General features: G+C 46.1%; 1 protein-coding gene across 2 annotated transcripts in view; it reads left to right on the top strand.

The window, feature by feature from the left end:
• The window catches only part of RERE (arginine-glutamic acid dipeptide repeats), a 427,549-nt gene that overhangs the window by 347,041 nt on the left and 52,543 nt on the right, over nucleotides 1–27,965 (top strand). For both annotated transcript variants that reach the window (XM_079924820.1, XM_079924821.1), the window contains one exon: nucleotides 20,629–20,709. In XM_079924820.1, the coding sequence (XP_079780946.1) occupies nucleotides 20,629–20,709 (81 nt within the window). The remainder of the gene's footprint in view (nucleotides 1–20,628; nucleotides 20,710–27,965) is intronic.

The raw sequence follows: 27,965 nt of genomic DNA, 5'->3' as shown, positions 1-27,965 counted from the left end.
CTAGGTTGGGATAAAGGGAGGGCACCAGGAATTGTGGTTGCAAACACAATATCAGAGGGGCTCTGGGCAAGATTTTTCATGTTCCTGAGCGTGCTATCAGAAAGTAGGGTAGAGAAAGGGCCTTTTAGTGCGGTGTCCGATCACTGAGGCAGTGGGGAGGCTGGCTTGGCTGGTTGATGTTACGACGAGGAAAGTGTCTAGAGGTGGTAGGTGATGTGGTCAGACAGGAAGGAATGCGCCCAGAACGAGGCTGCTGGCCCTGTCATTGGAGGGCTTGAGAGGAGAGGGATGTCGTGTGGGTCTTCTGTGAGGATGCTGACGGAGGGGGGCCTCGGGTATGAGGGCATTTGGAGAAAAGGGGGCGGGGAGAAGACAGTAGGTCTCTAGGGTGTAAGGATCCAGTTGAGGTTGCGAGGGTGAGACGTCCCGAGTCAGAAGTAGGGCTTGGGAGGAGAATAATGGGGAAGGGGCGCGACGGAAGTTTGTGCTGTGGCTGATCGTTCTAGGAAAGCTGAGGGTTGGCCCCTGGGTGCTGCCCTGCTGGGTGATGTGCTTCTTGAGGGCCAGTGCATGTCTCAGAGCGCCTTCCTTCCCAGTGGGGCTCGGTCAGTGGTAAACTGAGTTGAGTTGATATGTAGAGGTTGAAGATGGAGGCAAGTGGTGACGAGGGAGGATTTTGTGAATAGAACAATATTTAGAATTTGAGAGCACAGGTTGGAGTGTTGGCTCCAGAATATGTTGTGTTATTTGTTTCCTCAGTCACTCAACAAGTACTAGGCATTTAACTGTGTAACTAGGCACCGTCTAAGCTCTAGAGATAGAAATAACGGTGGACACACAGTTCTAATGGTGCCTGCATTCTGTTGGGGAACAAAGACAAATAAATGAACACAAATAAGGTAATTCAGGTAGATTCCATGAAGAGGATAAATGAGCTGCACCCGGGCTCTAGCAGGGCGGGGCTGCCTTCTTAGGGGAACAGCACTTCTCATTCCAAAGCACCTTCTGCTGAGCAAGTCTGGGCAGCCCACACTTCTGCTAGTTCAAGTCATTTTAGGAGGAGCGATAGACGTCTTTCTAATAATTCAAGTTACTTGACCCCCATGTGGTGATCTATGGGGTCGTGTCTTAATTGCCTGTAAACTGTTCCTTGTCAGACCAGATAAATGCCTTCAGGACCCAGGAGCTTTTGGTGAGCTTAGAACAGGCTGAATTTGGCTGAAAGGTGAAGTGGGAACTTTGTTATGGAAGTAAAATCATGTTGCTGTCTTTCACGTGAAATCCACGCACTTGTCATGCATAGACGTGCGTTTTCCAGTATGGGGGACGCAAAACGTATTTTTAAAGGCGAAAAGATTCTGTAAGCCGTTTTCATGACTTTTTGGATTGGGGGAAAGACCAGAAGATGAGGGTCTGGTTCTTGTTAAAACTTTTGCTGATAATCTTCTGGTCGCTTTGGATGAATGTTCTCTATGGCCAGGAAGGGAGAATGGGGAGAAGTTGTGAAGTTGTGGCTAAACCCCAAAGGCGGCTCTGTCTAGCCCTGGAGTTCCCTTTAGATGTCACTGTGGTTTCATTTTCTTTGATGGCTCCTCAGTGTGATGTGTTTTATCAAACAGACCTTAAAAAAAAAAAAAGGCATGAAGGAGCTTGATAAGTAAAAAATTCATTTCCTCATTATGGAGAACATTTCTTTCATCCTTTATTAGGCCACAAGAATTTTGTCCCACTGTTCACCATCCTAGACAGTGTTGAGAAGGTCCCACCAATCCTGTCTGCCTGCCTGTGGTCAGAGCAGCCGGGTCTTCTGGAGCCCGGGAGAGGTCTCAGAGCTCTCCTCAAATTAACTGGGGGACAGAAACGCACTGCTGGTGGGCGAGATTTCCTCTGCATGTTTTCGCTGCCATTGTGTCCCGTTCTTCTTTTGGTTCACGATTTGATCAAAATCAAGAAAGTCTAGTTTCTCCTCCTTATTTTTTTTCTACCCCCTCCCTTCACTTTTACTATTCTCAGATAACTCCCCATCTGTCTGTAGAAAACCACCCACTTGTAACGTCATTAAAGTTTGGTGGTAAAAAACAAAAGTGTGGGTAAACCTGTTTCTGGTTGAGACCAGTTTTCATAGCTTGGCCATTCATTGATCTTCTTTTAAAAAATAGAGTATTAACTAAATAATTAGGCTCCTTCTGGCCCTGAAAGGCCCAGGTTCTGATAATAGGATTTGTCATTGAAGAACGTTCCTTAGACGCCTGTCTTGTATGTGCAAAGGACTCTGCCAGATGGCCCCAGACAGGACCTCCCTCACTCATGGAGAGAAATGGCAGTGATGGACTTGGGTGCCCAGAGCCTGGTACCAGGCAGATTGTGGGAAGTTCCGTGGTGGGGTCGCAGAACAATGCAGGGACAGAGGAGGGTGACGGAACGTGGACACGAGATAGTGAACATACTTGTTCAGGGTCACACCAGTGGTAAGTGAGGACACCCAGGAATCCAAGCGAGATAGTCCAGCCCAAGAGCAGCTCCGTGGCGATGTTGCACAGGATCCCCAGACAGGACGTCATGGCAGCGGACTTCCCTGCTGGTCCCGTGGTGAAGAATCCGCCTTTCAGCACAGGGGACGTGGGTTCGATCCCTGGTCAGGGAAATAAGATCCCACATGCCGCGGGGCAACTAAGCCCCATGCACCTCAACTAGAGAGAAGACCCAGCACTGCATCGAAGAGAACGCATGCCTCAATGAAGATCCCTTGTGTGCCACAACTAAGACCCTACAAAGGCAAAAAAATAAAGAAAATAATAAATTAATTAAGTAGAATAAAATTTAAAAAAAAACCCAAAAACATCAGGGCAGGAGATGCAGAGGCAGGAGAGTGCGGGGCATGTTCAGGCAGTAGCAGGGGGCTGGCTTCCGTTGAATCTAGGGCAGCTGGGGCAGACGTGCAGGCCAGGTGCTACCCCCTTCCTTCTTCTTGCATTTCTCATAGACATTGTTTAACACGGCACTGTCTCCCGCTGAGCTGAGATGAAGCCTCAGTTCATTTCAACACAACTTCTAATCCAGATGCTTGTGTCTGGTGGGAGCTGAGGCTGGAGTGATAGAACGGAGATCACTGAGCACTTTAATTGCACACTGTGGAGTCTGAACTCTTCATTCTTCTTGAACAGAGAAGTGCCATAATCAGTATTGGAATTCAAAGAATGGCTTTTACCTCAGTGGAACGGCAGTTAACACAGTGTAGCGTCTTCAGGGGCGCCATCTGTCTGGGTTCTACAAAGTGTTTTTAATAACCCTAGTTCGGTTCTGTTAGGTAAAAGCAGAGTCTAATAAACCTAGCCGAGATGTGGAGCGTGCTCGGCACCCCCAGGAGCTCCTGTCTTCCTTTTAGGTACAAAGTTAAAAGTGTTCCTCATAGAGCCCCTAAAAAAACTTTGCTTAAAAAGCCATATACTCCCTCCCAAGTTTACATTGGCATACACTTTTTTCATCATAAGGATGTAATTTCTCATGTGTCATAAATATTGACATTTGAAAATAAAACTGTCCCATCGCTTTTTAATTTTTATTTATTTATTTTTTCCATCACTTTTTAAAATACATCCACTGCATTTTGGCTGCCATCGTCATTTATACCCATTATTGTCTGTTTTTTTTTTTGTTTGTTTGTTTTCGTTTTGGTTTTGCGGTACGCGGGCCTCTCACTGTTGTGGCCTCTCCCATTGCGGAGCCCAGGCTCCGGACGCGCAGGCTCAGCGGCCATGGCTCACGGGCCCAGCTGCTCTGCGGCATGTGGGATCTTCCCGGACCAGGGCACGAACCCGTGTACCCTGCATCGGTAGGCGGACTCTCAACCACTGCGCCACCAGGGAAGCCCTATTGTCTGTTTTAAAAATACATGAATGGGCTCCTTTTTAGCAGTAATATTTTACAATTTATCTTTTCCCCCCCTAACATGTCACTAGTAATTTTCCAGTCTACTTCCCCATAGACTTTATTCCTGATATAAAGCATTTTTTGCTTGAGAGTCTATTGTCAGATCACGCTTTCATACTCCCTACGACAGACGTGTGCGTTTCAAATATGTGTGCGTGTTGTCATTTCCTTTAGCAATAAAGGTCTAAGTGTTAAAAGAAAATCTTCTCTGATTATGTTATCAGAATAATTTTTTTTAATACTTTTTTTTTTGGCTGCGTTGGGTCTTCGCTGCTGCGCAGGCTTTCTCTAGTTGTGGCGAGCGGGGGCTACTCTTAGTTGCGGTGCGCGGGCTTCTCATTGTGGTGGCTTCTCGTTGCAGAGCACGGGCTTTAGGTGCGCGGGCTTCAGTAGTTGTGGCATGTGGGCTCAGTAGTTGTGGCATGTGGGCTCAGTAGTTGTGGCTCACGGGCTCAGTAGTTGTGGCGCACGGGCTTAGTTGCTCCGTGGGATGTGGGATCTTCCCGGACCAGGACTTGAGCCCGTGTACCCTGCATTGGCAGGCAGATTCTTAACCACTGCACCACCAGGGAAGCCCCTGTTATCATAATAATTATTAGTGCACAGTTGATCAAAACAACGAGATATTATAAAAGTTGATAAAATTTTACTTTTTGTTTAATTTTTTTGGAAATTAGATGATTCCGTTTTTTAAACACATTAGTTCTTGGATGAATATTACTTATTGTAAGAGTGAAGCCATATTCTGCATCAATTTTGTTCTTACTCTTCACTTATTTGTAGATGTAAGTGCTCAGAAATCTTGTTTACATAAATAGATAGGAATGATAGCTTTGTCACTCCGTTATTGAATTCCTTCCATAATCAAGAAATATAATTTATCATCAGACTTGATTTTCAGTAATCTATCAGATGACACCTCCACAAGGTCCTCCTTCAATTTCGTTGAAAGTAAAGAACTGGAAGGTGCCCGAGACTTGCATGAGGCTTCCGACTGTGACCTTGGAGTTGGTCCCTGCGTCAACAGGAACATCGGTGTCTTGAATTGACCCTTTGTTTGGTGGCTGGAGTTTCTGCATGGGGCAGTGCTAGTAGCATTCCAGATGGGAGAGAGGGATGCCTTTGTGTGCGAAGTGAGGGGAGGAAGATTGCTAAAGGGGAGGTGGAAGAGGAGGACTGCACCTGCCTCACAAGAGTGTGTTCTCAGGCAGATGAATTTTAGGAAAGAAAATATATGAAAGTTGAAAGTTTGGAAATGAATTCCCTTAAAATTACTTGAGTCCGTGTACCCTTAAGAAAGTCTTTGGTGTCTGCACACCCTGCTTTGCAGACTGTGGACCTGCCTACAAACCTTGCTTGTCCGGCCCACTTCCGGGCGCTGGGAAAGCGCAAGGAAAGGCCCCCGTAGCATCTGGACCGGCCTTGTGGAGAGGGCTAGCCTGGGAGGCTTCAGTTGGTCAGCCTTGGGCAGGGAACGAGGCCACACATTGCTTTGGTGATTTAGTGATGAATAAATTACTGTCCTTGCCCTCCAGGGGTTTATAATCTGAGCTCATATTATAAAACAAAACAAAACAATACCCCGCCCCCCCCCCCCCAAATCTGACAAAAATCAAAATCTTCTACGAGAACTTGTTTAATATATTATTAAATAAGGTATACGTTTATTTGCATTTTTTAATGTTTTGATGACTGGATTTCAGTATAACTGGTTTCCTTTGTAATCTCACTTTATTTTCGGCATTTAAAAATCATTTTTAGAAGAGGTTAGGCTTTACCAGACTGCCAAAAAGTTCCATGGCATAAAAAAGATGAAGAACTGTGTTCTGAGTGCTGGCCTCTTCCAAATACCACAGTTAGTCAGTTTCCAAAGAGTCCTAGATGACAATTTCAATAAAACGGTTTCATGGAAGGGCGCCTCATAGAGCTTTTGGTAGGACTGTGGTGTGATGTTATTGGCTTGGGCATGCCCCATAGATGTTTCCCATGTTACATTAGACTGTCAGACTTGGACCTGGTACAGTCAGCTTTCCACATCTTCAGGTTCTGCAACAGTGGATTCAACCAACTGTAGATAAAAAATATTCAGGGGAAGAATTCCAAAAAGTTGCAAAAAGCAAAATTTGAATTTGCTGCACGTCGGCAACTATTTACATAGCAGTTATTGATACATTGTATTAGGTATTATAAGTAATCTGGAGATGATTTAAAACACAGGGGAGGATATGCGTAGGTTATGTGCAAAGACTGCGCCATTTCATGTAAGGGACTTGAGCGTCTGCGGATTTGGGTATCCTGGAGGGTCTGGGAACCAGTCCTCTTTGGAATCAGGCACTATCTGAAGGAGCTTACAGTCGCCCATCAGGGAAACACCCCCCCCCCCCCCCACACACACACACACACGGTTCTCGAGGGTCATAGGCCTTCCTTGCCCCTATTCCGCTGTAAGAAATCCATGTGAGGGAGAAAACTTTCATTATCTCCAGATTGTGTTTCACAACAATTGAGAATGTTCTTGGTTTTATTATTAAGTAATGTGAACCCGTGACTTCATAGTTATTGTTTGCTTTGTTTCTTTAACATCTCAACGTGCATTATTTTCTTCCCTGTGCTTTCTTCAGCAGCTTATTTGCTCCACGCACCAGGTCCCCTGACTTGAAGCTACAGAGCTGCATTTAGATCAGGTTTCTCGCATGCTGCTGACTTTATCTCATTTACAGTATCACATTTCTGTTGCCATACACTGTGTGATCTGGGCCTCCCCACAGCTTTTTAACAATTAGTAATTGAGCAGGAAGTGTGTTTTTATTACAGTGGCCTTTTGATTTTGATTTTACAATCGTGTAGTGTTTAGCAGAGAGCAGAGGTGGGGAAGTGGCCCTCTGAAACACATTTTTGACAGAGAGAAGTCTGTTGTTTCAGCCACTTGGCTATCTGTCAGCAGTTCTCAGACTTCCCCCTTGTGTTGGTTGCCTGGCAACCTGGGGCTGGAGCAATCAAACCGTGGCCAGTGCTTTTCCAAGCCCAGATTGGGAGATGATTTATTGGTGGAACTGTAAGCATGGTAAACCCAAGCCTCAGAAATTGACCTTTTTTTTCTTTTTCTTTCTTTCTTCCTTTCCTCTCCTCTCCTTTCCTCTCCTCTCCTCTCCTCTCCTCTCCTCTCCTCTCCTCTCCTCTCCTCTCCTCTCCTCCCCTCTCCTCCCCTCCCCTCCCCTCTCCTCCCCTCCCCTCCCCTCCCCTCCCCTCCCCTCCCCTCCCCTCCCCTCTCCTCTCCTCTCCTCTCCTTTCTTTCTTTCTTTCTTTCTCTAGGAGTTTATAGAAACCACATCAAGAAAAAATAAAAGAAAGGGTATCAGTTGGAGGGTTTTGTTGTAAAACTTTTAAAGAATAAAATTAAGGCCTAGAGTGAGCTTGTTATTCTGTGTCTATCAACATGTGTATAGAATATATTTAGTTGCGTTATTACCCTTTTCTTTCATTTTACTGCAACACCCAACATTTAAAAGTTAGTGCTTTTTTGGGTAAATTAGGATACTTGGGATGTCACCTTACCACGAGAAACTCAGCCCAGGGAATGCTCATAGCTTGCCCCAGGGGTCATCTGTGAAGCTTTGATAGAATCAGGCGTAGAACCAGAGCCCAGCTTTCCTAATGCCTGTGTCTATATTCTGGATTTAATGCAGTAAGCATAAAATGCTGATTGCTCTTCTTATTTTTCAAAATCAGCTGAAAACTCCAAAGACCCTGCATTACGGTCTGCTCTGTTAATAGATGCTTAAGTAGGTCTTCTTCTTCATATGTGTGTGGACTTGGTATGGGCAAGGGAATCCTGTCATTGTAGGACAAGTCAATTCTGAATTTTCAGATTCCTCCCACTTCCTGCTTCTGCCTTCTTTTTATTTTTTTTAAAAAATATTTATTTAATTTATTTATTTGGTTGTGCCGGGTCTTAGTTGCAGCAGGTGTGCTCCTTAGTTGTGGCTTGCAGGCTCCTTAGCTGTGGCATGCGAGGCATGCATGTGGGATCTAGTTCCCTGTCCAGGGATGGAACCCGGGCCCCCTGCATTGGGAGTGTGGAGTCTTAACCACTGCGCCACCAGGGAAGTCCGTATGCTTCTGCCTTCTTTGCCCCCGCCCCCTCATTTATAATTATAACTTTTTAACTGTGAAAATTATCTCATTGATTAATTTTTGCTATAGAAGTGAGTTTTAAAGCTCTTTTTGAGAGTTCTCCTTCATAGAATCTCAAATACTTTCTCCAGTATTGCAAATGAGGACTATTTGGGGGCGGGGGCGGGGCAGGGGAGGCGGTGTCGTGTGGTGAGGGCAGTCTTCATGAGGGCAAGGCACAGAAGAGCCTCAGCCTGACTCAGCAGGTTAACCATTCCCTAAGCATTTCTTTTTGTAAGATTTTAAGTAAATACTTTGGAACTCAAGCTCCACTCTGCTTGCAGCCCAATGTGTCCAACTGTGTATGTAAGTGCACTATTAGTATGTTTGTATTCCATATAAATATACAGGTTGAATCGGTTTGTGTGTGTAATTTACACACAGCTGTGTTCACGCTCCCTTAACACCAGTATTTTCAGCAAGAGTGAGGTATCATGGGAGCACTGTTGTTCCAAACAAAAGCCGGCAGAGCAGCCTCGAGGTGGGGCCCATTACCAGCCCCTGACGTGGGACCCTCCCTTGACAGACTCCCTTGTGATAGACATCCTGCGTGGAGGTAGTATGCGACCAGACGGGTGCCTGTCATAGAAAGAAAATAGTGACCGCCAGTTAGACCAGGATCTGCCTTGTGACCCAGTTTTGCCTTTTGTAGTTGAAATACACTCCTCTTCCCCCTCCAGCCCCCTGCGTTTCCTAAAGGGATACTTGATTTTCCTCTCATTTTGGAGAGCATTCAAAGTGACCAAAGTTAAATAAGGAGCCCTAGCCCTTGTCATGTTGTCATGAAAGAGAAACAGTCCAGGAGCCGCTTCTATGGCCCTGGAGCTGGACAGGGCCTCAGTTTCCCCTGTTTAGGAAGTGGCGCAGGAGTGGATGGTAACAATTTCTAGACTGAGTTCTTCTGGAAGACACGTTTCACTTAATTTGAAATAACAGGCCTATATGATTTTATTTCATTTAGGACTGTATGATATCATTGTCCAGTATTCTAACAATGTATTTATTTTACTTCCCTACTAGAAAACTTGTAGTGCTTTAGATGTTTTAATGTTTTATCAAAAAGGAGCAGGGATCATCCTAAACTTGTGCTGTCCACTGTGTAACCGCTGGCCACACGCGGCCGTTGAGCACCTGAAATGTGCTATAGCCCGAGTTGAGATGTGCTGTTAGTGCAAAACAGACACTGAATTCCACAGGCTGAGTAGGAGAAAGGCAACGTAAAATATTTCATTACTGATTTGTATATTGATTACACGTTGAAATGATGCTATTTTGGATATATTAATGTGTTACTGATGTTCATTTTACCCCTTTTTAAAATATGGCTACTGGAAGATGAAAGTTACCTACTTGGCTCACATTTGTGGCTCACATTCAGTTTTTATTGGGCGGCCATTGACCTAAACACCTTGCATTATAATTTTTGCGAAAGGCCTCCCACTAAAGAGTTCTACTTCTTTGTTGTCTTGTAACTTATAGACAAGCCACATTTCTTTTTCAGTTTATTCCCTGTTCCTTCTGTGCCAACACCTACTTTGTTAAAGAAGCTGAACTTTTTAGTGACTTAATTATGAGCCACTTGACCAAGAACATTTACGTGGGGACTACAGTGCTATCACAGGGAGAGAAGGTGCCTCTTATGTCCGTTTGGCTTCGTTATTAGTGTTGGGTTATTTTTAATTTGGGTGTAGCTGGGCAGCCATAATTGGCAAGAGGTATTTAGCTGGCGGTATTTCTACATCTGCTAACGCTTGCTGCTTAACTAGCCAGTTCTCATTTGACTTGAAAGTGCATTGAAGCGTGCTGCTCCGATATTCACCCTGTGGCAATGCTGTGTTAGGCCTGCAGTAATGAAAGGACTTCAGCTACTCAGCATAATCATCTAGACTCAGAGGGTCACATAGACAGAGATGTATAGGATGGCTCAGTGGCCTTTGCTAGTGGGCAAAGTTGCTGTGTAAACCATCCAACATAAGGTCATTTTCCTGTTGGGCATGTGGTCTTTGAAAAATGGAGTGACTTTTTTTTTATGTTTGCGACCACCTGGGAAGGGTTTTGCGCACAGGTGTGTTGAAAAAGGAAATTGTGGGCTTCACTCTGGGTGGTGAGCCAGCATCAGGGAGTGGACTAGCGTGGTGTCTCTAGTGAGACTTGTATGTTTGAACGGACAGGAAAGGTGGTGTTGAATCATTCTGTAGGTAGTAATTAGAGAGTCAGAAACTTAGCACTGAGCATAGGTCAGGAGACCTTGAGTCAAGCTGCAGGGCCAATGGCTGGGAAATAAACAGCACTGTAAGAAGGCCAAGCCAGTTCACCTCCCAGATACATTCATTTTTTCATTCAGCCAGTGATAGTGGTCACCTGCTCTGTATGTCAAGGGCTGTTCTAGGTGCTGGGGATTCCCTCATGTACTCAGTATCGTACATAGCATGTCATGTCATGTCAGGGCAACAAGAGCTCAGTGTTAACATAGAGCAGGGGAAGGTTACAGAGAGTGATAGGGCCTGCGGATTGTCTGAGGAAGTCTAATTGGAAGATGGTTTACTGGTTGATTTAATTAATAGTTGACTAACATTGAGGTTAAAGGTTTTAGTAATGAATCTTGTATTGGTTTCCTGTTGCCGCATAACAGATTACTCCCAACAATAAAGATCACCTCAACTTAAAACAAGAATGATCATTTGTTATCCTGTTTCTGCAGGACAAGAATTTAGGAATGGCTCAGCTGTGCCTTCTGACTTGGGGTGCTTTCATGAGGCTGCAGTCAGATGGTAGATGGGGTTGGAGTCATCCTGAAGGCTCCTTCACTTGCGAGTCCAGGCTAGGAAAACTCAAATGGCGGGGGGCTGCACAGCTGGAGCTTCTGAGGCATCTCTCTCTCTCTCTCTCTCCGCCTCCCTAGGTGGTCTCCCCAGCATGGTGACTTCTGGATAACCATACTTCTTAATGTGGTGGCTCAGGGCTCCAAAGACACATGTCCAGAGAAGGAGAGCCAAGCAGAAGCTCTGTTACCTTTTATGCATGCCCCAGCCTCAAACTACCAGTGCCACTTGTGCCCTGTTGGTCAGGATAGTTACAAAGATCCACCCAGGCTCCAGGGCAGGGAACAGAGACCCACATCAGTGGAGTGTCTTCATCACACTGTAGGAGCAGCATGTAGGAGGGGATGGAAATAAGAGTCTGTCACAAATACAAAGCTTTTGTGGTTATGTGTGTTTGTTTGTTTTGTTTTAAATAATGTATGATCCTTGCCTGAAAAGTGAGAGCTTTGACCAGCTTAGATGTTCTAAAGCTTCCTTCCGACTCTAATATTCTCGGATTCTACTATCATTACAGACATGGCAGGGAGTGAGTGTTGAGCTGACGACTGCCTAGCTTTTGTAGACATTTCTGGAGCATGTCAGCAGAGCCAGCTGGGGGTAGGATGACTGCTGGACTCTTCTTGCTGGCCTCAAACACCTTAGGACCTGGCACTTGAGTCACCCTTTGTGTTTCTATAGCTAATCTTTGGTGGAGGGGTGGGGCAGAGGCAGGGGGGATAAAACGGTGATGAGACAAGGAGCTGTCTGTTGTCACAATGCTCGTGAATTGAGGAAGGTAGAAGAATCAGGGCAGGATCATACCTACCTACCTACCTCCCCCAATTCTCATTCTCATATTCTTTGGCCTTTGGAAGATTGGAAAGTAAAGGAACCAGGAAAAAGAGCTCTTTGGTATTATTCCTCCATGACAGCTGAATATTCGGAATCTGCTGTATTTGACCCTAGAGAGGACTTCTCTTAGAAATGGACAGGCTTGTATTTGGGCTTCTGTTCTGAGGACCATCAAATCTTTTGGGATGAGTGGGGGAAACGGGTCTTTTTTGCAAAACCTAGGATTTATTTAATGTTAAAGGTATCTTAGACCGATCTTCTGCATTTCCAGGTAAGACAGTTGATAAAACATATCATGCATTAACAGGGTCTATTTTGGAAAGAGTTTAGCCATCCTCCTGTCTCTGTGTAGGAGAGAGGCCACCTGCCTGACTGCAGCTCCCAGTGATGGAGAACTAGGCATCCACTGTTGAGGCTTTACGGATAGATGAGAGAAAGCCCGCCACTCCTCTTGCATACGGAAGCCCGGAGGAGGCCTAGTGACCTATACAAGGGTGTCGTTATTTGGTGGCAGAGCCATGCACTCCAAGCCAAGTGTTTCTGTGGGAAAAATTTTAACATGGACATACAGCATACAGTCTCTGGCACTTTTGCTTCAAAGAGCAAGTGTGTATATGTTTATACCTAAAATTTCCTTTAGAGGTTTTCTGTTTTTTTTTTTTTAAGACAGATAATACCCTTTAATTCCTCTGATACGTATAGATACAAGAGAAAGTTTTCTGCACCTGGATTCCAAGCAATTAATCCTATTTTGAAATCTCATCTCTCTACTTCTCCACCCTTCCTGATTAGCTATGGATTGGGGAAGGATATTTAATTTACCTAAACTTCCAGATTCTCCACCTGTAGCACGGACCCAGTGACACCTACGTTGGAGAGTGTATTGAGGAGCCTTGAGGAGGATGTGGTCTGGGACCCACCAGTATCCATGTTGCGACTGTGACCTCCTGAGACAGTGGAAGATGTTACTCTGGATAGAAAGCATAGGACAAGTCTGAGCTAGGGAAAATGTCAGGTCTCAGAGACTTGAGAACCATCAGTAAAAATGTGGTTATTATTTTATTTTATTTTAAAAATTTATTTATTTTTGGCTGCGTTGGGTCTTCGTTTCTGTGCGAGGGCTTTCTCTAGTCGTGGCGAGCGGGGGCCACTCCTCATCGCGGTACACGGGCCTCTCACTGCCGCAGCCTCTCCTGTTGTGGAGCACAGGCTCCAGACGTGCAGGCTCAGTAGTTGTGGCTCACGGGCCTAGTTGCTCCGCGACATGTGGGACCCTCCCAGACCAGGGCTCGAACCCATGTCCCCTGCATTGGCAGGCAGACCCTCAACCACTGCGCCACCAGGGAAGCCCTGTGGTTATTATTTTAAATTGTGATCCTATTTGCTATTTTTAAACTATAACTAGTTGAATGGAACTTAACTATTAACTAGTTATTCTGGAATACTGCTAGTAAATTCAACGTGTACTTACAAAGTAGAGTCAACAAGAAATTAGGAGCAACATCCCAGGAAGCTCGGAGATGCCCACCACGGCTTGCTGGCCTGTCTCCTCTCAGACGCACTGCTTCCGCTGCTGTTTATTGAAAACGTCATGCTTTACTTGGGTCGTCCTTTCGTTGATGTGTTAAATATTTTAAATCAAAACCCAAATGATACTTTTCAAAGCAGTATCAATAGTGTATCTCTAGCCGGAAGCGTGTTTTCGATATGGGGTGATGGGAATCTGTAACAAACAGGGTTATATGGATGAAATGCAATAGGTTCTCATCTGGTGGTTGCTCAGTGAGAGCCACTGTTGAGTGAACAGGTAGGAGTCCTGGAATACAGATGTCTGGAAAGGCGTTTATTTCTTCCGCTTGGCATCGGTGTTCTCTTTTTTCTCCCTACCCCTCATTAACATAGGCCCACATTTAGGAAGCGTCTTCAGTTTTCTGCTGCTGCTGCTTCTCTACACCTTCAGAAGACCAGTGGACAATTCCTCTTACTCTCTGCCTGGCTTGTGGGCTTACACTTTTGTCTCTCCACTGGGGGCAACTGTGGTTTGCTTACTTGCAGATCTGCCTGTTCTTCAGTCCCCTGAGAAGCAGCAAGTCATTAACATAAAATTTTGTGCGGAAAACAGGGTAGAGCAGGAGCCATTTTCACAGTGGGACTCACTTTAATACCTGCAGTGTTTTCCAAACAGTTATGTAAGAGGACTGAGTAAGAGTCGCTTTTCAGAAGTCCTGGTGAGTTTCTGACTGTGATACACTAGTTAAAATTCACCAGAGGGAGTTAATTTTGAAAGCTCTCAGCCAGGGGTTAATGCAGAGTTATCTTTTAGCCATTTTTGCAGCATTGCCCCTCTCCCCTGGCTCCTCTCCTCTTCTGTAGACACAGGTCATATCCAGCACTTGAGATGAGCAGCGTTGGGAGTTTCACGTGCACACGAGGGAGATGAGTGCACCTTAGTCTTTGGCCTCATCTACCCAGTACTCCTCTGGGTGCAATCCAATTTGATATTAAGAGTAATCTTTTTTGAGATAGGTAGGGCAGGTATTTTATGGCCAGTTTAAAAGATGAACAAACCGAGACAAGAATAAATTAAGTTTCGAGAATATGGCCTTTATTTGTCCATTCGTAGACCTTTGAGAAACACTTAAAAATTTGAAATGCAAACGCAGGCAGCAGGTGCCCATCGTAGCCCTGATCCACACACTCTCCTCAACTCCATTTTTAGCCTTCACCCCATCCCTGAAGTTCCCTGACTGTTTACATTTGTCAGTCTTGACCCTCCCACCCTGGTTCAAGGATTTGGTGACACGTGGTTAGTTTTCCCATCTGTAAAATGGAGATATTAGTAGCCCCTGCCTTGTAAGGTTATTGCGGTGCTTCAGTGAGTCAGTTGGTGTAGAGCCCCTAGGAGAGTGCCCGCCATGGGAGTACTGCTCAGTGCTGGCTGCTTTTATTGTTGAATAGGTGGTGCCTCCCTGCCTTTCTCTCATCCCGACACAGGACAGTGAAGCTGCTTGCCCCAGGCCAACCCTGGTCCACCCCTTCCCCCCACCCGGTGGGAGACAGTCAGTGTCTGGGCAGCCGGTGAGGCCGTCATCGCCCATGGGCACAGGGCTTGGGAGGCTCTGAGCTGGGGCAGGCTCAGCAATAATGAGCGGAACTTTTGAGCTTGTTACTTTATCATAAGAGAGAATGTTATCGCATTTTCACCCAATTATGTTTATCCCTATTACGTATCTCCCATTTCAAAAGTGGCTGTGTCTAAACAGCCGTGTCAGAATTACTCTGTGGAACAGAGAAGCAGACCAGATCCTAGGACTTCTGAGTTTGAATCTCACATTCTTTCCATTCTACCAAAAATGAGAAATAGAGCTCTCCAGATTCTACTCAGACCCAAATTTAACAGCAAGTACTGTGTTCAGGTAACTCACTTTTTTTAAAGCCAAGAATTAAATGTTCTCTACCAGGAACTTATAGGTAGATAACTTCTGATGGTGACATGAAGTTTCAGCTCAATAATAGAAAAAACTATAGCAATGTGTCTAAAACCTGGGGAGTAATTATGTAACATGATTATCACTACAATGGCAATCATTTTACAGTGTATAAACATATCAGATTAACATGTTGTGTACCTTGTAACACAGTGTTGTATGTCAAAATATATTTCAGTAGATAAAATCAAAATTGGAGCGCAATCACAAACTAAGTTGTAAAACAAAGCAAAGAACAGTCTCCTTGCCATTAATAAATCTGTATGTATATTTGGGTCTCATCTGGCTATGACGATTGAGAAATAGAAGAGGACTTGTCTTCTGCTCCCAAAAAACACACAGGTTGATTGAAAACAAAGAGCACCAGAGAAAACAGTGCCAACACCCGGGGAACCTCAGCTCACGGCTCTGAGAGTGGCCAGACTGCAAGCCTGCGGAGCGTAAGAAGCAGGGCTGCCCGGCACTCGGAGCAGCGGCCCAGCCACAGCTCCCGCCTCGGGAAGGAGCAGCCTTCTTTCTCCTGCACCCTTGGCATCTTAGCAGTCTAACGTCTATACACCATCAGGGACAGAACAGCTAAGGGACAGAGACATAATTCATGAGGCCTTGAATCTCAGCACTGGAAATGCTGAATTTCAGCTCAACTGCTAGAATGCTATTAAGAAACAGACCGCGTCTGTGAACTTTCGTTTAGAAGCTTCCAGTACCTGTCTGTCTGTGAGTCGATAGTGTTAATTATGAAATTAAAGTCTTAAAAAAAGTCAGGGTCTTCATTTGCAGAGAGATGAATGAATTGAGGGAACGGAGACTACAGCCTCAGTAACCTATTTAACATACTGACCTATTCTAATCATTGACCACTCTGAGTGGGTTGGCTTTGTTTCGATTTTAAAGGCTACTCTACATTTCTGGTAAACCACAAGGTAAAGGCTGGTCTCTGAGAAGCAGATGTTTTGCCAGTTTGAGGCCTTGTGGCTTTCCATAGAGAAGTAACAGTACAGGCCACATGAAGCTTTTACTTCCTTTTTTTAAAAAAGTGGGGCCAGTGGTGCTTTGCACTTGATAGCATAGTCATTGATATACACTGACAGCAGTGGTTTGTGTTCACCATCAGATGTCAAATCCATATTTCTGGAAGTAGTTAGTTTGAAATGTCTGTGAGACAAGTGTTCCCAAATGGGCTTGGACCATAGATTTAGCCTTAGAAATAGTAGTGAGAATCTTGGATGGTATTTAGAGCCATGGGAGCAGTGGAAATCATATTGGGAGGGAGTTTGTGGGGAGCAGAAAACCTAGAACAAAGCCTTGGGGAGACTCAGAGGTGGAGGAGAGAATTAAGCCACCAGGTGATATGAGAAAAATCAGCAGAGTTTGGTGTCATGGAGCCGGTAAGATCAACTTTGTTATCAAAGTTCAAAATGGACCCTTTGGCATTTAACAGTCTATTTCCACTGTGACCACCCTAGCCCAGGCTCTTGTCATCTCATGGTTTGTTTCATCTGTGTATCACAGACTTGGGAGCTCCAGCTGCCTAATGCTATAGGGAGGCAAGGTGGTATAAGATACAATTCCTGTCTTTTCAGAGCTCATAGACACTATGAGTACATAAGGCCTTTTACAAATAAATAAATGCGAAGTGAATGGGGATGGGGACGGTCAGGGAGGTCTCATTTTGGGGTGGGAGGGATTTGAGCTTGAGTTTGAGGTGAACTGGAGGTAGGCTGTGGAGAGAGGTATTAAAGGTACCCCAGAGTCGGAAGTTCAGACAGAGGTGGTAGCATGGACCAGTTGGCATTACTGGACATCTGTTTGGAAAGGTAGGCCAGGACAGGATCCTGGTGCGCCTTGAATGCAGGGCTAAGGGTTAAACACCACCTGAAGAGGTCAAAGAGCTATTCTTAGGTAGGGCCTGGGGGCAAGATGATGTAGGACTCATGATGAAATCAGTGGTTTTGAAAAGTTCCTCAGCAGAGGCTTGTAAATGGCTGGATGAGGGAGATGGGTTAGGAAGCTGGCTAGTAGGAAGGAAGGGTGAGGGTTTGGCCTGCGACTACTGCTGGAATGAGCGGGAAAGGAAGGCACTGAAAGACCTTTCTTAGGAAGAATACTGAAGAGTTGATTTGATTTGGAGGGGCAGATGGAAAGGGCAGAGTCGCAGATCATGGGACCATGACTGAAATTGCTGACCTCCGTAGACTCTCGGCCCACTTCACCGAGACTGTGGCAGTAGTGCTGCAGGGCATGGATTTTGGAGCCCGGGTTTGAATTCTGCCTTGACCGCTGAGGAGTTGGGTGACCTTGGTCTGGTTACTTAACCCGTGGTGCCTCAGCTTCCTTGTCGGTAAAATGGAGATAATAGCAGTACTTCCTTTTAGGTTGTGAGGACTTTGAGGCTCCTGACATATAGTGGGTACTTCATAACTGTTGAATGGATGCTGTTCAGAGGATTATAACAAGTGGAGGAATCAGGGTCTGAACTCACGTTTGCAGAACTCTCCCACATTACGCTGCTCTTCCAGGTTCAGCCTTTCTCAGGTGCTCCTTCACTGGGCCGGCCTCTCCCAGTGAACCTGTTGCGTGTCCTCACACATGCATGGCCCTGCCATTCCACCATCTGACTCACGCCAGAGCCCACCTCAGCTTTGTATAGACTCTCCCTGTCTGATTGCCACTTCCTATTCTCTGCCTCTGTCTTTCCTGGAGGGCCTTCCCACTCCTCCACACCTGCAGATGCTGTCTGCTCTTCTCGATCTGCTTCCGTGAAGGCATTCTGAACAACAGTCCATCCCTCTTCTCGGCTCCCTTGCAGCACTGGTGAGCTGCCCTTCACTACTTCATGCTTGGCCGACCTAAGTCTCAGATTGTTCTGTAATCACCTCACATTTATCTTACCTGCAAAAAATGAATCCGTTTTAATAAAGGTCCATGGCTACCTTTTTTGTTGTTGTTATTTTTAAAATTCCTCCCAGTGTTAGGTGCTCACTAAATACTTAACTTCTTAACGAGTAGATTAAGAAGCATTAATTCTGAAGGCTGAGGTTGGGCTCCGGTCATCCTCATCTCACACCTGGGCCCCCTCTCTAGCCTTTTTAACTGCATTGCGGCCAGTCTGTCCCTAATGCACGCCGAGGGCCACACTGCCACCAGAGCAGTCTCTGTGCCGTCTTTTCATGGAACGCTCTTGCTTACACTTCTCCGCTGGCCTACAGCTAGGAGCAGAACTCTTCAGCCTGGCCTGGAAGGTTCTTTGCAACCTGACCCTCTCCCCACCTCTTCAGTCTTACCTGCTGGGACTCCACTCCGTACACCCTGCCCTCCTCGCAGTTCCCAGGGTGATCTGTGTGCCCTTCCTGGCTGACCCCTCTGCCTGGAGCCCTGCTGAGCCCACCTGACAGGCTCATGCTCCCCCTTGTCTCGCCCCTACGACGGCAGCAGAGTAAGTTGCTTCCTCCTCCTGACCCCACCTCCCGCCCTTTGTTCCTCTGCTGCTTTTCGTTGGGGCCCAGAGATTGATCTGTTTACCCTGTTTGCCAGGCCTGCTCCTTGAGGGCAGGGCAGTCTCGTTCCTCTCCACATCCCGGTGGAGATGTGAAGATGTGGAGGTGCTCTGCACGCAGCCCGGGATGCGTGCTGAGCATGTAAATGATACTTTTTTCAGGTAACGAGGGTCACTCTGCTTCAGACTAGAGCAGAGCTTGCTTCTTTCTTGTGCCTTGCCAGATTTTTCCTTTTGAACTATACGAATTATGTTGAAAACTGACAGTGATGAGTCATATCTTAGAAAGGGGTGAAATCTGAAAATGCAGAGCCTCCAGGAATGGAGTAGGAGGTTGCAGATCGGTCTTCCCGGCCAAGTCTGGCTCTTCACTGAATTCGCCCGGCTGGTCTCAACCGCGGGGAGTGGGAGGGACTCCCCTCCCGGTGGGCAGGTGATTTATTGGCTGGGAAGCTTCCGCGGTGATTTAGTTGTGAAACGGCGCCCTGCGAGGTGCCGGCTGAGGCCTGGGCCGGGCGGGAGCGGCCGCCCACAATCCCGGGCCGGAGGGACCTCGGGGGTCGTCGGGGCCAGCCCCCCCCGCTTCGCAGCCCGGGTGCGGCGGGCGTGCGCTGCTGACTCTGCCCGCCCGGGGGGAGGTCCGGAGACGGAGCAGCCCGGGGAGGGCCCCAGCCCGGAGCCAGCCCCGCGGGCGCCCTCCGCTCGCGCCCGCCGCGGCGGGGAGGAAGTTTCCGTGCTCCGCCGCCCGGGTCGACTCCCGCTGTTCGGAAGGAGGAAACCGAGGTACCGGGCCGGGGTCCCGCGCGGGGCCTCGGGGCGGAGGCCGCAGCCGGGCCGGCGGGCGGCGCGGCGATCCAGGCCGCCTTTTGCAGCCTCCCGCGGCCGCGCTGGGCTCTGCGCGCCGCTCCGGCCTCCTCCCCCGGCGGCGGCGGCGGCGGCGGCGGCGGCCGCCCCAGCCCCGCGCCCCGCGCCGCGCGGCCCCGCCGCGGTCACACGCCGAGCCGCCCGGCCGCCTCCGCCCTGCGCTTTGTGGAGCCGGAGCCCGAGCCCGAACCCGAGCGCGAGCCGAGTGACAGGCGCGGCCTCCCGCCACCCGGACCCTGAGTGCGGCCCGCGGCGGCGCCGCGTACCTGTGGCTGCCGGCGGTCGGCCGCGCGGGACCCGACTTCGCGGGCCGAGGTGGGGTCCGGGGATCCGGCAGTGGCCCCGCTGTGGCGGGGAGGGGCTGCCCAGGAGGAATGGGACAAAGTGAAAGTCCCCGGGCTGCCGAGGGAACGGGGACGGGGAGGGGCCGGGAAGGAGGAGGGGTGCTGGTGTTTGGGTGCCTGGTGCCCCGGGGCGGCTCTTGCGGCCGGCGTGGCGGGGCACGCAGGCCGGCCGGGGTTCGGGCCCGGTGGATTGCCGCGGTGCTGCTGCCGTCCTGGTGAATTCCCCGGACGAACGAAAGGCCTTTGAAGCCTCCAGGGTGCCCTTCTGGAGAAAAGTCTCCAGCTTTGCTCCCGTTCCCCTCTTCTCCTCGGCACTTTGGGAAGCTTCGTTCTCAGGTGGGGACCAGTTGTGCTGTTTTATTGATGGAAGCACGGAGCGTATGTGTTGTTTATACCTCCGTGGACCGATGCAGAGACCGGAGGCAGCGAAGGCACAGACGGCTGCTTGCCTCAGACACGGGACGTCCTCCTCAGCCTGTCCGAGTGCGGGACTGGGGATCTGACGGAGGCTGTCTGGGCGCGGGTCCCGGCTGTGCTGCTGAAATATTCCCCCAGCCGTGTCGACGTTCCCTAGCTCGGACTTCTTTGGGGTTGTTATTCTGCTGATTGCAGAGATCTTTGCTGACATCCTGTGTTGTTTTTGGCTTTTACATCCCATTTGTTGTTTCTTTTTATCACAGAAACGATTCGTTAAGGGGCTCAGGCAGTACGGCAAGAACTTCTTCCGAATTCGAAAGGAGCTGCTTCCCAATAAGGAAACAGTGAGTACAATTGGACTTTATGTAACTTGATTTTTTCCTCTTCGCTCCTGCTGCTTCTCCGCACTTGATCTTGTGAAATGCTTTCCTTTAACCCTGTGTTGTGCTGGCCTCTAGGATTCTATTAATTTTACTTCCTTCACCTTTAGTTTTAGCTCAGGATTCTAGATGGTAAAGTGACTGATTATGCTTATCCCCAAGAAAGTGGATTTCAGAACAGAAGAGTCTTTGGCAAGAGAGGTTGGGGGGGGCGGGGAGTCTGGGGTGTTGGGGAGTTAACATCTAATTTTAAATACAGTGGGTGAAATAGAAAATATCATTTATCGCTAGTTTGGATTTGGTTATTGACAAAAGTCATCAACAAACAATAGAGCTAAGAGGTTTGTAGCTCAATATACTTTAAATTCTCTGGGGACTTTTATTTTTTTTAATGTTGCTAAGTTTTGAAGAGTAGTTGTACCTAATTTTCCAGCCCTAAAAGTTTGCACTTTTTATTGGACAGATACACAAGGATCCCTGTAAGTTGCTTGAAATGAGGTTTTTAAAAATTCCTTTGATATTTCACAAAGCTGAGAATCAGGTCTGATGAACGCTCTTGTTAAACTTGGGGTAGGTGGGTTTGCTAAGGAGGCTTGGGAGTGAAGTTATGTAAAGAGAATGCTAGCAGGAGATTCATTCAGTCTTACCTGAATGTGCCTGTGGTTTCCTACAGGTGGTATTGGAGGAGGGTGGGGAAAGTCCTCCCTGCGGCTAGGCCAAGGAATAGGGGAGACGGGGGTTGGGGGGGTGGGGGTGGAGGGGTGGAGTAGGCCAGCCACTTACCAGTGCCTGTGGCCCAAGTACTACAGAAGTGCACTTCAGGACTTGGGGATGGGAGGCGAATATTTAGACATCGAGTGCTGCTTCCCCCACCCCAGGTTTTGGGAGTGGATGGAGGAGAATATCCATGAAGAATACCCATGACAAAAGCTGATGGGTTGGCTTGGGTTTTGGTTTTCTAATTGGGTATTGGGTATTGTTTATTGATTTCCTCTTATTCAATTTTGGTTCTTTTATTCAGGTTTTTTTTTTTTTTTTAAACCGTTTCTGGACACGTTTTCTGTACAGCACCTTATAAACAGACCTCATAATAGGGGAGAAGCGTTCTGAGATTTCAAGTATAGCCTCATATAAATTGGTGGTTTGCATTAATCAATCATAGTTAGATTAAGTTTTCAGTATTTATTATACATGTAAATATGCTGAGATGGGTCATTTTGAGGATAGTTGAAAAAAAAAAGCTTGTTTATGGACATTAAACTAAAATATATTATCACTCTATATAATCAAGTGACTTTTTGCTCTTTCCAGAACAGAGTGGTAAGAGGTATTTAATGTGGAGCAATGAAAGAAATACTTTTTACGTTTTCTGAGGATTTCAGTTATTTGAAGTAAAAACTAAAAAGGCTTTACCCTGTAAAGTATAGGAATTTTGGTTTGGCCCAGTTGGAGTGAAAATGAGAGAGATCTTTGAGTAGATTTGAGCTGATGTGAGGGGCCAGATTATAACCTCTCAACTCAATTTTCTCTCTCCCTGTGCTCTGCTAAAAGTTGCAAAACATGAAGAATTTGATACAAGATATCCCTCTACAGTTATTTTATCTTTCTCTTTTAAAAAGTAAACTTAATAGCAAGATTAAGCACTGAATCTAAAATCTGGTGTCTAACATTTGGAAATGCCAGACGCTTTGCATTTTTATCTCCCCTGTGAAAAGGGATCTGAATAACGTTTAACCTAGGGAATGGTCTTCTAATCTGTTTTTCCTCTTGCTCTTGGTTGTCGATTATTCTTACTGATGATGTCTGACTCAGTAGTAGCCTCTTTTTTTGCCACACAGAAGTTCTCAGTACAGCAACCTTTTGAGCAGGTTCTCTGGTCTTTTCCAGGCGCCTCTTTCCTGAGACGCTTCCCCATCACTTCTCTGCATTCCCTGTTTCCCAGCCATGTGGCTCCAATCCTCCCATCTCCTCTGGCACCCAGCGGTCTTCCTGTTTCCAGCCTCTTCCTCAGGGCACAGTCATTGGAGCTGATGGGAGAGTTGTTTGCAGCACTGGAGAATTTATTAGGGCTGAACATTGGCTAACTATTCCTAGTGTCCTGCTGTCTTTTGCACGGAATTGGAGGAGGTTGGTAGTAGGATAAATCTTAAGCATTCTAGTCAGCTGGGAGCGGCACTCATATTTTCCTTAGTTATCAACATGGCCAGGCTAATCATTCACAAGTCATACAGAGGGGAGGGCAAAGGTTATTTTTCATTTTTGCTGCAGAAGATGAGAAAATTTGTAGGTACCAGTGTTCTTGGTTCAAAACTTCCTAGGTAGAAATCTTCATACGGTCATGCCTTATAAAAATACACACATATATATGTGTGTGTGTGTGTGTGTGTGTGTGTGTGTGTACACACACACACACACACACACAGCAAATCCCGCTAACCTAGATACTTTCCATATTGTCTTCTATTTACCGGAATTATTAACTCATTTCTTTGCTGTTCTCAACCAACTTGAAACTTCAGAAGGGTGTCAGCATCCAGAAGAACACGCCTGATTGGGCATGGGTGTGGGGTCAGCAGACTGTGTTCTATTCTTGGCCTTACCAGTAACTATAGTACTTGATGATCTCTTTTAACTGGGAAGTCTTCTTTGAGCTGTTCATTGGCAAGTTCAGGTCAAATCCTGACAGGGTCTAGGAAATTATTTTCTCTAAAATGGTGTGTGTTTGCATGAGAATTTTATTGGTGTTAGAATCTTTATAAAATGTTTGTACATCGTTGGCTGTCGCTGTGCCTGAGACCAAAGTGATGGTTCTTCTCTCCTCTGCCACTTACCTGCCATAGGGCCTTAAGCGGATTATTCAGCCTCCTGTCCTTTAATGTCTGGGTCTGTACAATGGGGTGATCCTTCTACCCCTTAGAAATTTTTTTTAATTTTTAAATTAAATTTAATTTTTTTTATCGGAGTATAATTCTTTACAATGTGTTAGTTTCTGTTGTAGAACAGAGTGAATCAGCTACATGTATACACATATCCCCTCCCGCTTGGGTCTCCCTCCCCCCCCCAGAATTGTTTTGAGAATTTAAATGAGATACCGTCTATATAAAGAGTGCATAAAAACACTTGAAAATGATTGTTCTTCTTATCTACCCTGAATACTATGTAAAGTAGCTAAATGCTATGAAAAGTACAGAATTATATTCTGCTTGTAAACATATTGAACCTATATAAAAAGAAATTACCTGTTTTTCATTAATCTGTCTTGCAGAAAACCCATTTAATTGAAAAACAGAGTGGGTGGAGGGCACTGCCTAGTCTAAAAGATGGAACTCCTCTGTCTTGAAGCTTTGTTGAGGAGACTTCCACGCTTACCAGGCCACTGGGTGCCGATGTACGTTCAGAGCTTCCTGGTAGGCACGGATACGGAGAGCTCTCCCAGCTCTTTTGGTTTCTGGTGTTTATTACTCAGGAGCTAAATCTGGCTTTTCTCTGAACACTGCTGCCCACTGAAGTGGGAATAGTGGCTGTGATTGTGGAAAACCAACTGTTTATAGAGGTTTAGTTGAGTGGGTATTACATGTTAACCTCATGTTACCCAAGAGAATAACTGCAAGTCAGATAGTTTAGTATCACAGTCGTGCAAATATCCTGTAGTTGATTGTCTTTCTCCCCGTTCTCCCTTCCTCTAGAACTACTTGCCTCCCGCAAATGCTTATAAGATGTATAATTAGTAGTAAAATACGGTAAAGAATTTTTGCTAAGCATCTCAGGTTCCCCTTGGCTGTATGCTTCTTCTCTCTCAAGACACTCTTTGGCCTAAACCACACCAGAATCTTGGGTATTAGTACATTTGTATAAATCACAGTGAGTGCCCCGTAGCTGAGCTTCTGAGAAAATGATGGGGAACAAGGCTTCTTGGGTTCTGCTTTAAGCACTGCCGCGTAATCTTTGGCTTGATGAATCACATGACCTTTGATGCTAAGGTAATTCCTGAAAAAACAGGAGACCTAATAGTGTTGAATCTTAATTACCAGGAGGGGAATCCATGTTACAAATAACACAAAATCATAGGTGTTCCAAAAATAATTTTTCCTTTGATTTTTACACATTGTAGTTTTCTTCAAAAACATGAGATGATTACTCAGGTGACAGTGACATATAGTATCTTCTTTCATGCTGAGAACATCTCTTTGTTGTTTGAACCAAAGACTTTTCCGTGTCTGACACTGGGGTGGTTGTCCCTTGAATCCTGGCTGGCCTTTGTGTAAAGCTCTGTCTGCTGGCGCTTGGACAGATCCAGCCAGCATTGCATCGTAGACAGGGAGCATGCACTTAGTGACCTGTCTCAGCGGCAACTAACCTTGGTGAGAAGACAATTTGATCCACCCCGACTTGATAGGGAGAAGAGGTGCCCCTAGAGGATTATTAGCCCCTGGATGGAGCAGGGGGACAGGCACACACTCTTGACTCTCTTTCTCATCTCTTAGTTTTATTTTTGAATACCTAGCCCAACAGAGATGAAGCTCGTGTTATTTGTAAACCCAGTTACTGGTGCCTTAATACTTACTATGCCAGAAATCCATTTTCACCCACTTCCCATTTTCAGAGCTAGTTAAACATGCCATATGGTTCAATTTTAGAAAATTTTGTGTACCACTGAGCGCTGTAATGGTGGGATGTCTATAGAGAGAGCAAGGTGCCACCCGTGCCCTGCAGGGAGCTGGCATTGCAGCAGGGAAGATGAGCCATTTGCAGGCCTGCCATGTTTGCCAGTTTGTGCTTAGGGCCCTGGGAGAGGTCCGGGTCCCACAGAGTGAGCACAGAGCCTGGGGGTTTCTGGAAGGCTAATTGGAGGATGTGGTGTTTGAACTGAGCTTCGAAGGAAGGAAGGATATAGGCCATGGTTGGGAGGGTGGAAGGAAAGCGACTTTCCAGCTGTTGGAAATATCACGAGCAAAGGCATGGAGAGAGGAAATTGCAAAACGTGCCCGGCAAGTCCATGAGTGCGGTCGGAGAGAAGGCTGCACGAGCTGATGCAGTGGGATTTAGGCCAAGTTTATGGCTTGGAGGTAGACTTGGGGGGACCTTGCTCTCTCTCCAAAGAGTGCGTTTGGGGACCCATTGAAGTCTTTTGAGAAGAGAGGTGAGAGCGTGGGAGGTGAGCATTCTTGAGCAGCACCAACGAGATGGAGACCAGAGAGGAGGTTCTTAATAGTCTAGTAGTAGGACAGAAAGTGGGGAATCGTCAGTGACTTGTGGGAATGGAAGTCTTTTATCTTGACTTTCTCTATTGAAAACGTGTCACTATTTTTTTGTTTGTTTTTGTTTTTTTGAATGGGACCGAGGGGCAGCTGTTTTTGATGTTTTGAGCTTTTTTAACCTTGGGTGATAGGATGAAAATATTGGAGATTTAAATTTTTGAGAAATAACATGAAAATCAACCACCTTTCTCAGCCATATTTTTGGGAACGAATTCTATTAAGTATATGCATAACTACTGAATGTTAGTTGTTCGTTTCTTCAGGCAAAATATCTTTTGCAGAGAGCATGTTCCCCCATCAAAGAATAACCACTATTGAGACAGGGCTTTAAGACCAGGTAATCAGGGACTTCCCTGGTGGTGCAGTGGTTAAGAATCCGATTGCCTGCCAATGCAGGGGACACGGGCTCGAGCTCTGGGCCGGGAAGATCCCACACGCCGCGGAGCAACTAAGCCCGTGCGCCTCAACTACTGAGCCTGCACTCTAGAGCCCACGAGCCACAACTGCTAAAGCCTGTGCGCCTAGAGCCCCTGCTTCGCAACAGGAGAAGCCACCACAACAAGAAGCCCGTGCAGCGCAACGAAGAGTAGCCCCCGCTCGCCGCAACCAGAGAAAGCCCGTGCACGACAACGAAGACCCAATGAATAATAAAATAAATATTCCCATTTTCAGAGCTAGTTAAACATGCCATATGGTTCAGTTTTAGAAAATTTTGTGTGCCACTGAGCACTGTAATGGTGGGATGTCTATAAAGAGAAGCAAGGTGCCACCTGTGCCCCACAGGGAGCTGGCATTGCAGCAGGGAAGATGAGCCATTTGCAGGCCTGCCATGTTTGCCAGTCAAAAATAAAAATAAATAAATTTTAAAAAGATACTTAAAAAAAAGAGACTGAGTAATTGGGATTCTGTTAATATTAAGAGGTTAAAAATGACTCTAGTATTTAATACTAGCGTTCAGCATGAAGCTTTATTTAACTTCAGGTTATAACCTTAGATAAACAAACTTTCTAGCCTCATTAATGCTTAATCTAACGTTACATAAGAAAGTGTGAACTTCCTGAATCGGTTGATACTATTGAGGACACAAATGTGTTATAGCCACATAACATACTTGATTTTAAGCCAGAGACCTGGACTGCAAATGCTGTGTATTCTCACCGCTCTCAGTGTGGTCCTCAGACCAGCATTATCATCATCACCTGGAGCTTGTTAAAATTGCAGCCTCTCAGCCTCCTGTCCATTCCTATTGAAGCAGAATCTGCATTTTAATAAGCTCCCCAGGTGATTGGAATGCAGAGTAAAGTTCAGGAAGCCCTGCTGTTTACAACGATGAAGACTTGCAGATTCTTAATCCTATGTGTCACATTCATTCTTAAAATAATGTGTTTTTCATTCTGTTAAAGCTGTAAATTGTTTCACTATTAAATAGGGCTTGATTTTGCTTTTCGAAGGGTTACGGAGTATTTCAAACATATAGAAAAGTATCTGGGATTATTTTCATGATCAATAATAGAATTTCCCAATATGGCTTCCCTCTTCCTGTCTTCCATTTTGTCCTAGAAACACAATTGTAACTCATGTCATATTTCCTTTTATTTTTTTTGGCCACACCATGCAGCTTGTGGGATCTTAGTTCCCTGACAAGGGATCGAACCAGGGCCAAAGGCAGTGGAAGCCTAACCATTGGACTGCCAGGGAATTCCCGATGTCTCACTTCATATAAAAACTGTTTTCCTCTTTTTCTTTTGACATGCAGCCAAAATATGTGAGTTAGGCTAGCCTAGACCCTACTGAAGTTTCTAATAGAAACTATTTTATTTAAAGGCTGAACTTCGCTTATTGATATGAAGTTTGCATATTTAATACTACAGTGTTTTTAAGTGTTTCTTTCACTGGAACCCCTATACATGAAGAAGAACTGTAAATATTTTGAGAGGTTGGCAAGCAGTGGGTACAAGGACT

This window comes from Stenella coeruleoalba (genome assembly GCF_951394435.1).
Source record: "Stenella coeruleoalba genome assembly, chromosome: 1".
Lineage (NCBI taxonomy): Eukaryota > Metazoa > Chordata > Mammalia > Artiodactyla > Delphinidae > Stenella > Stenella coeruleoalba.
The sequence above is the reverse complement of the archived record's forward strand: the minus strand, read 5'-3'. Positions and strand labels throughout refer to the sequence as shown.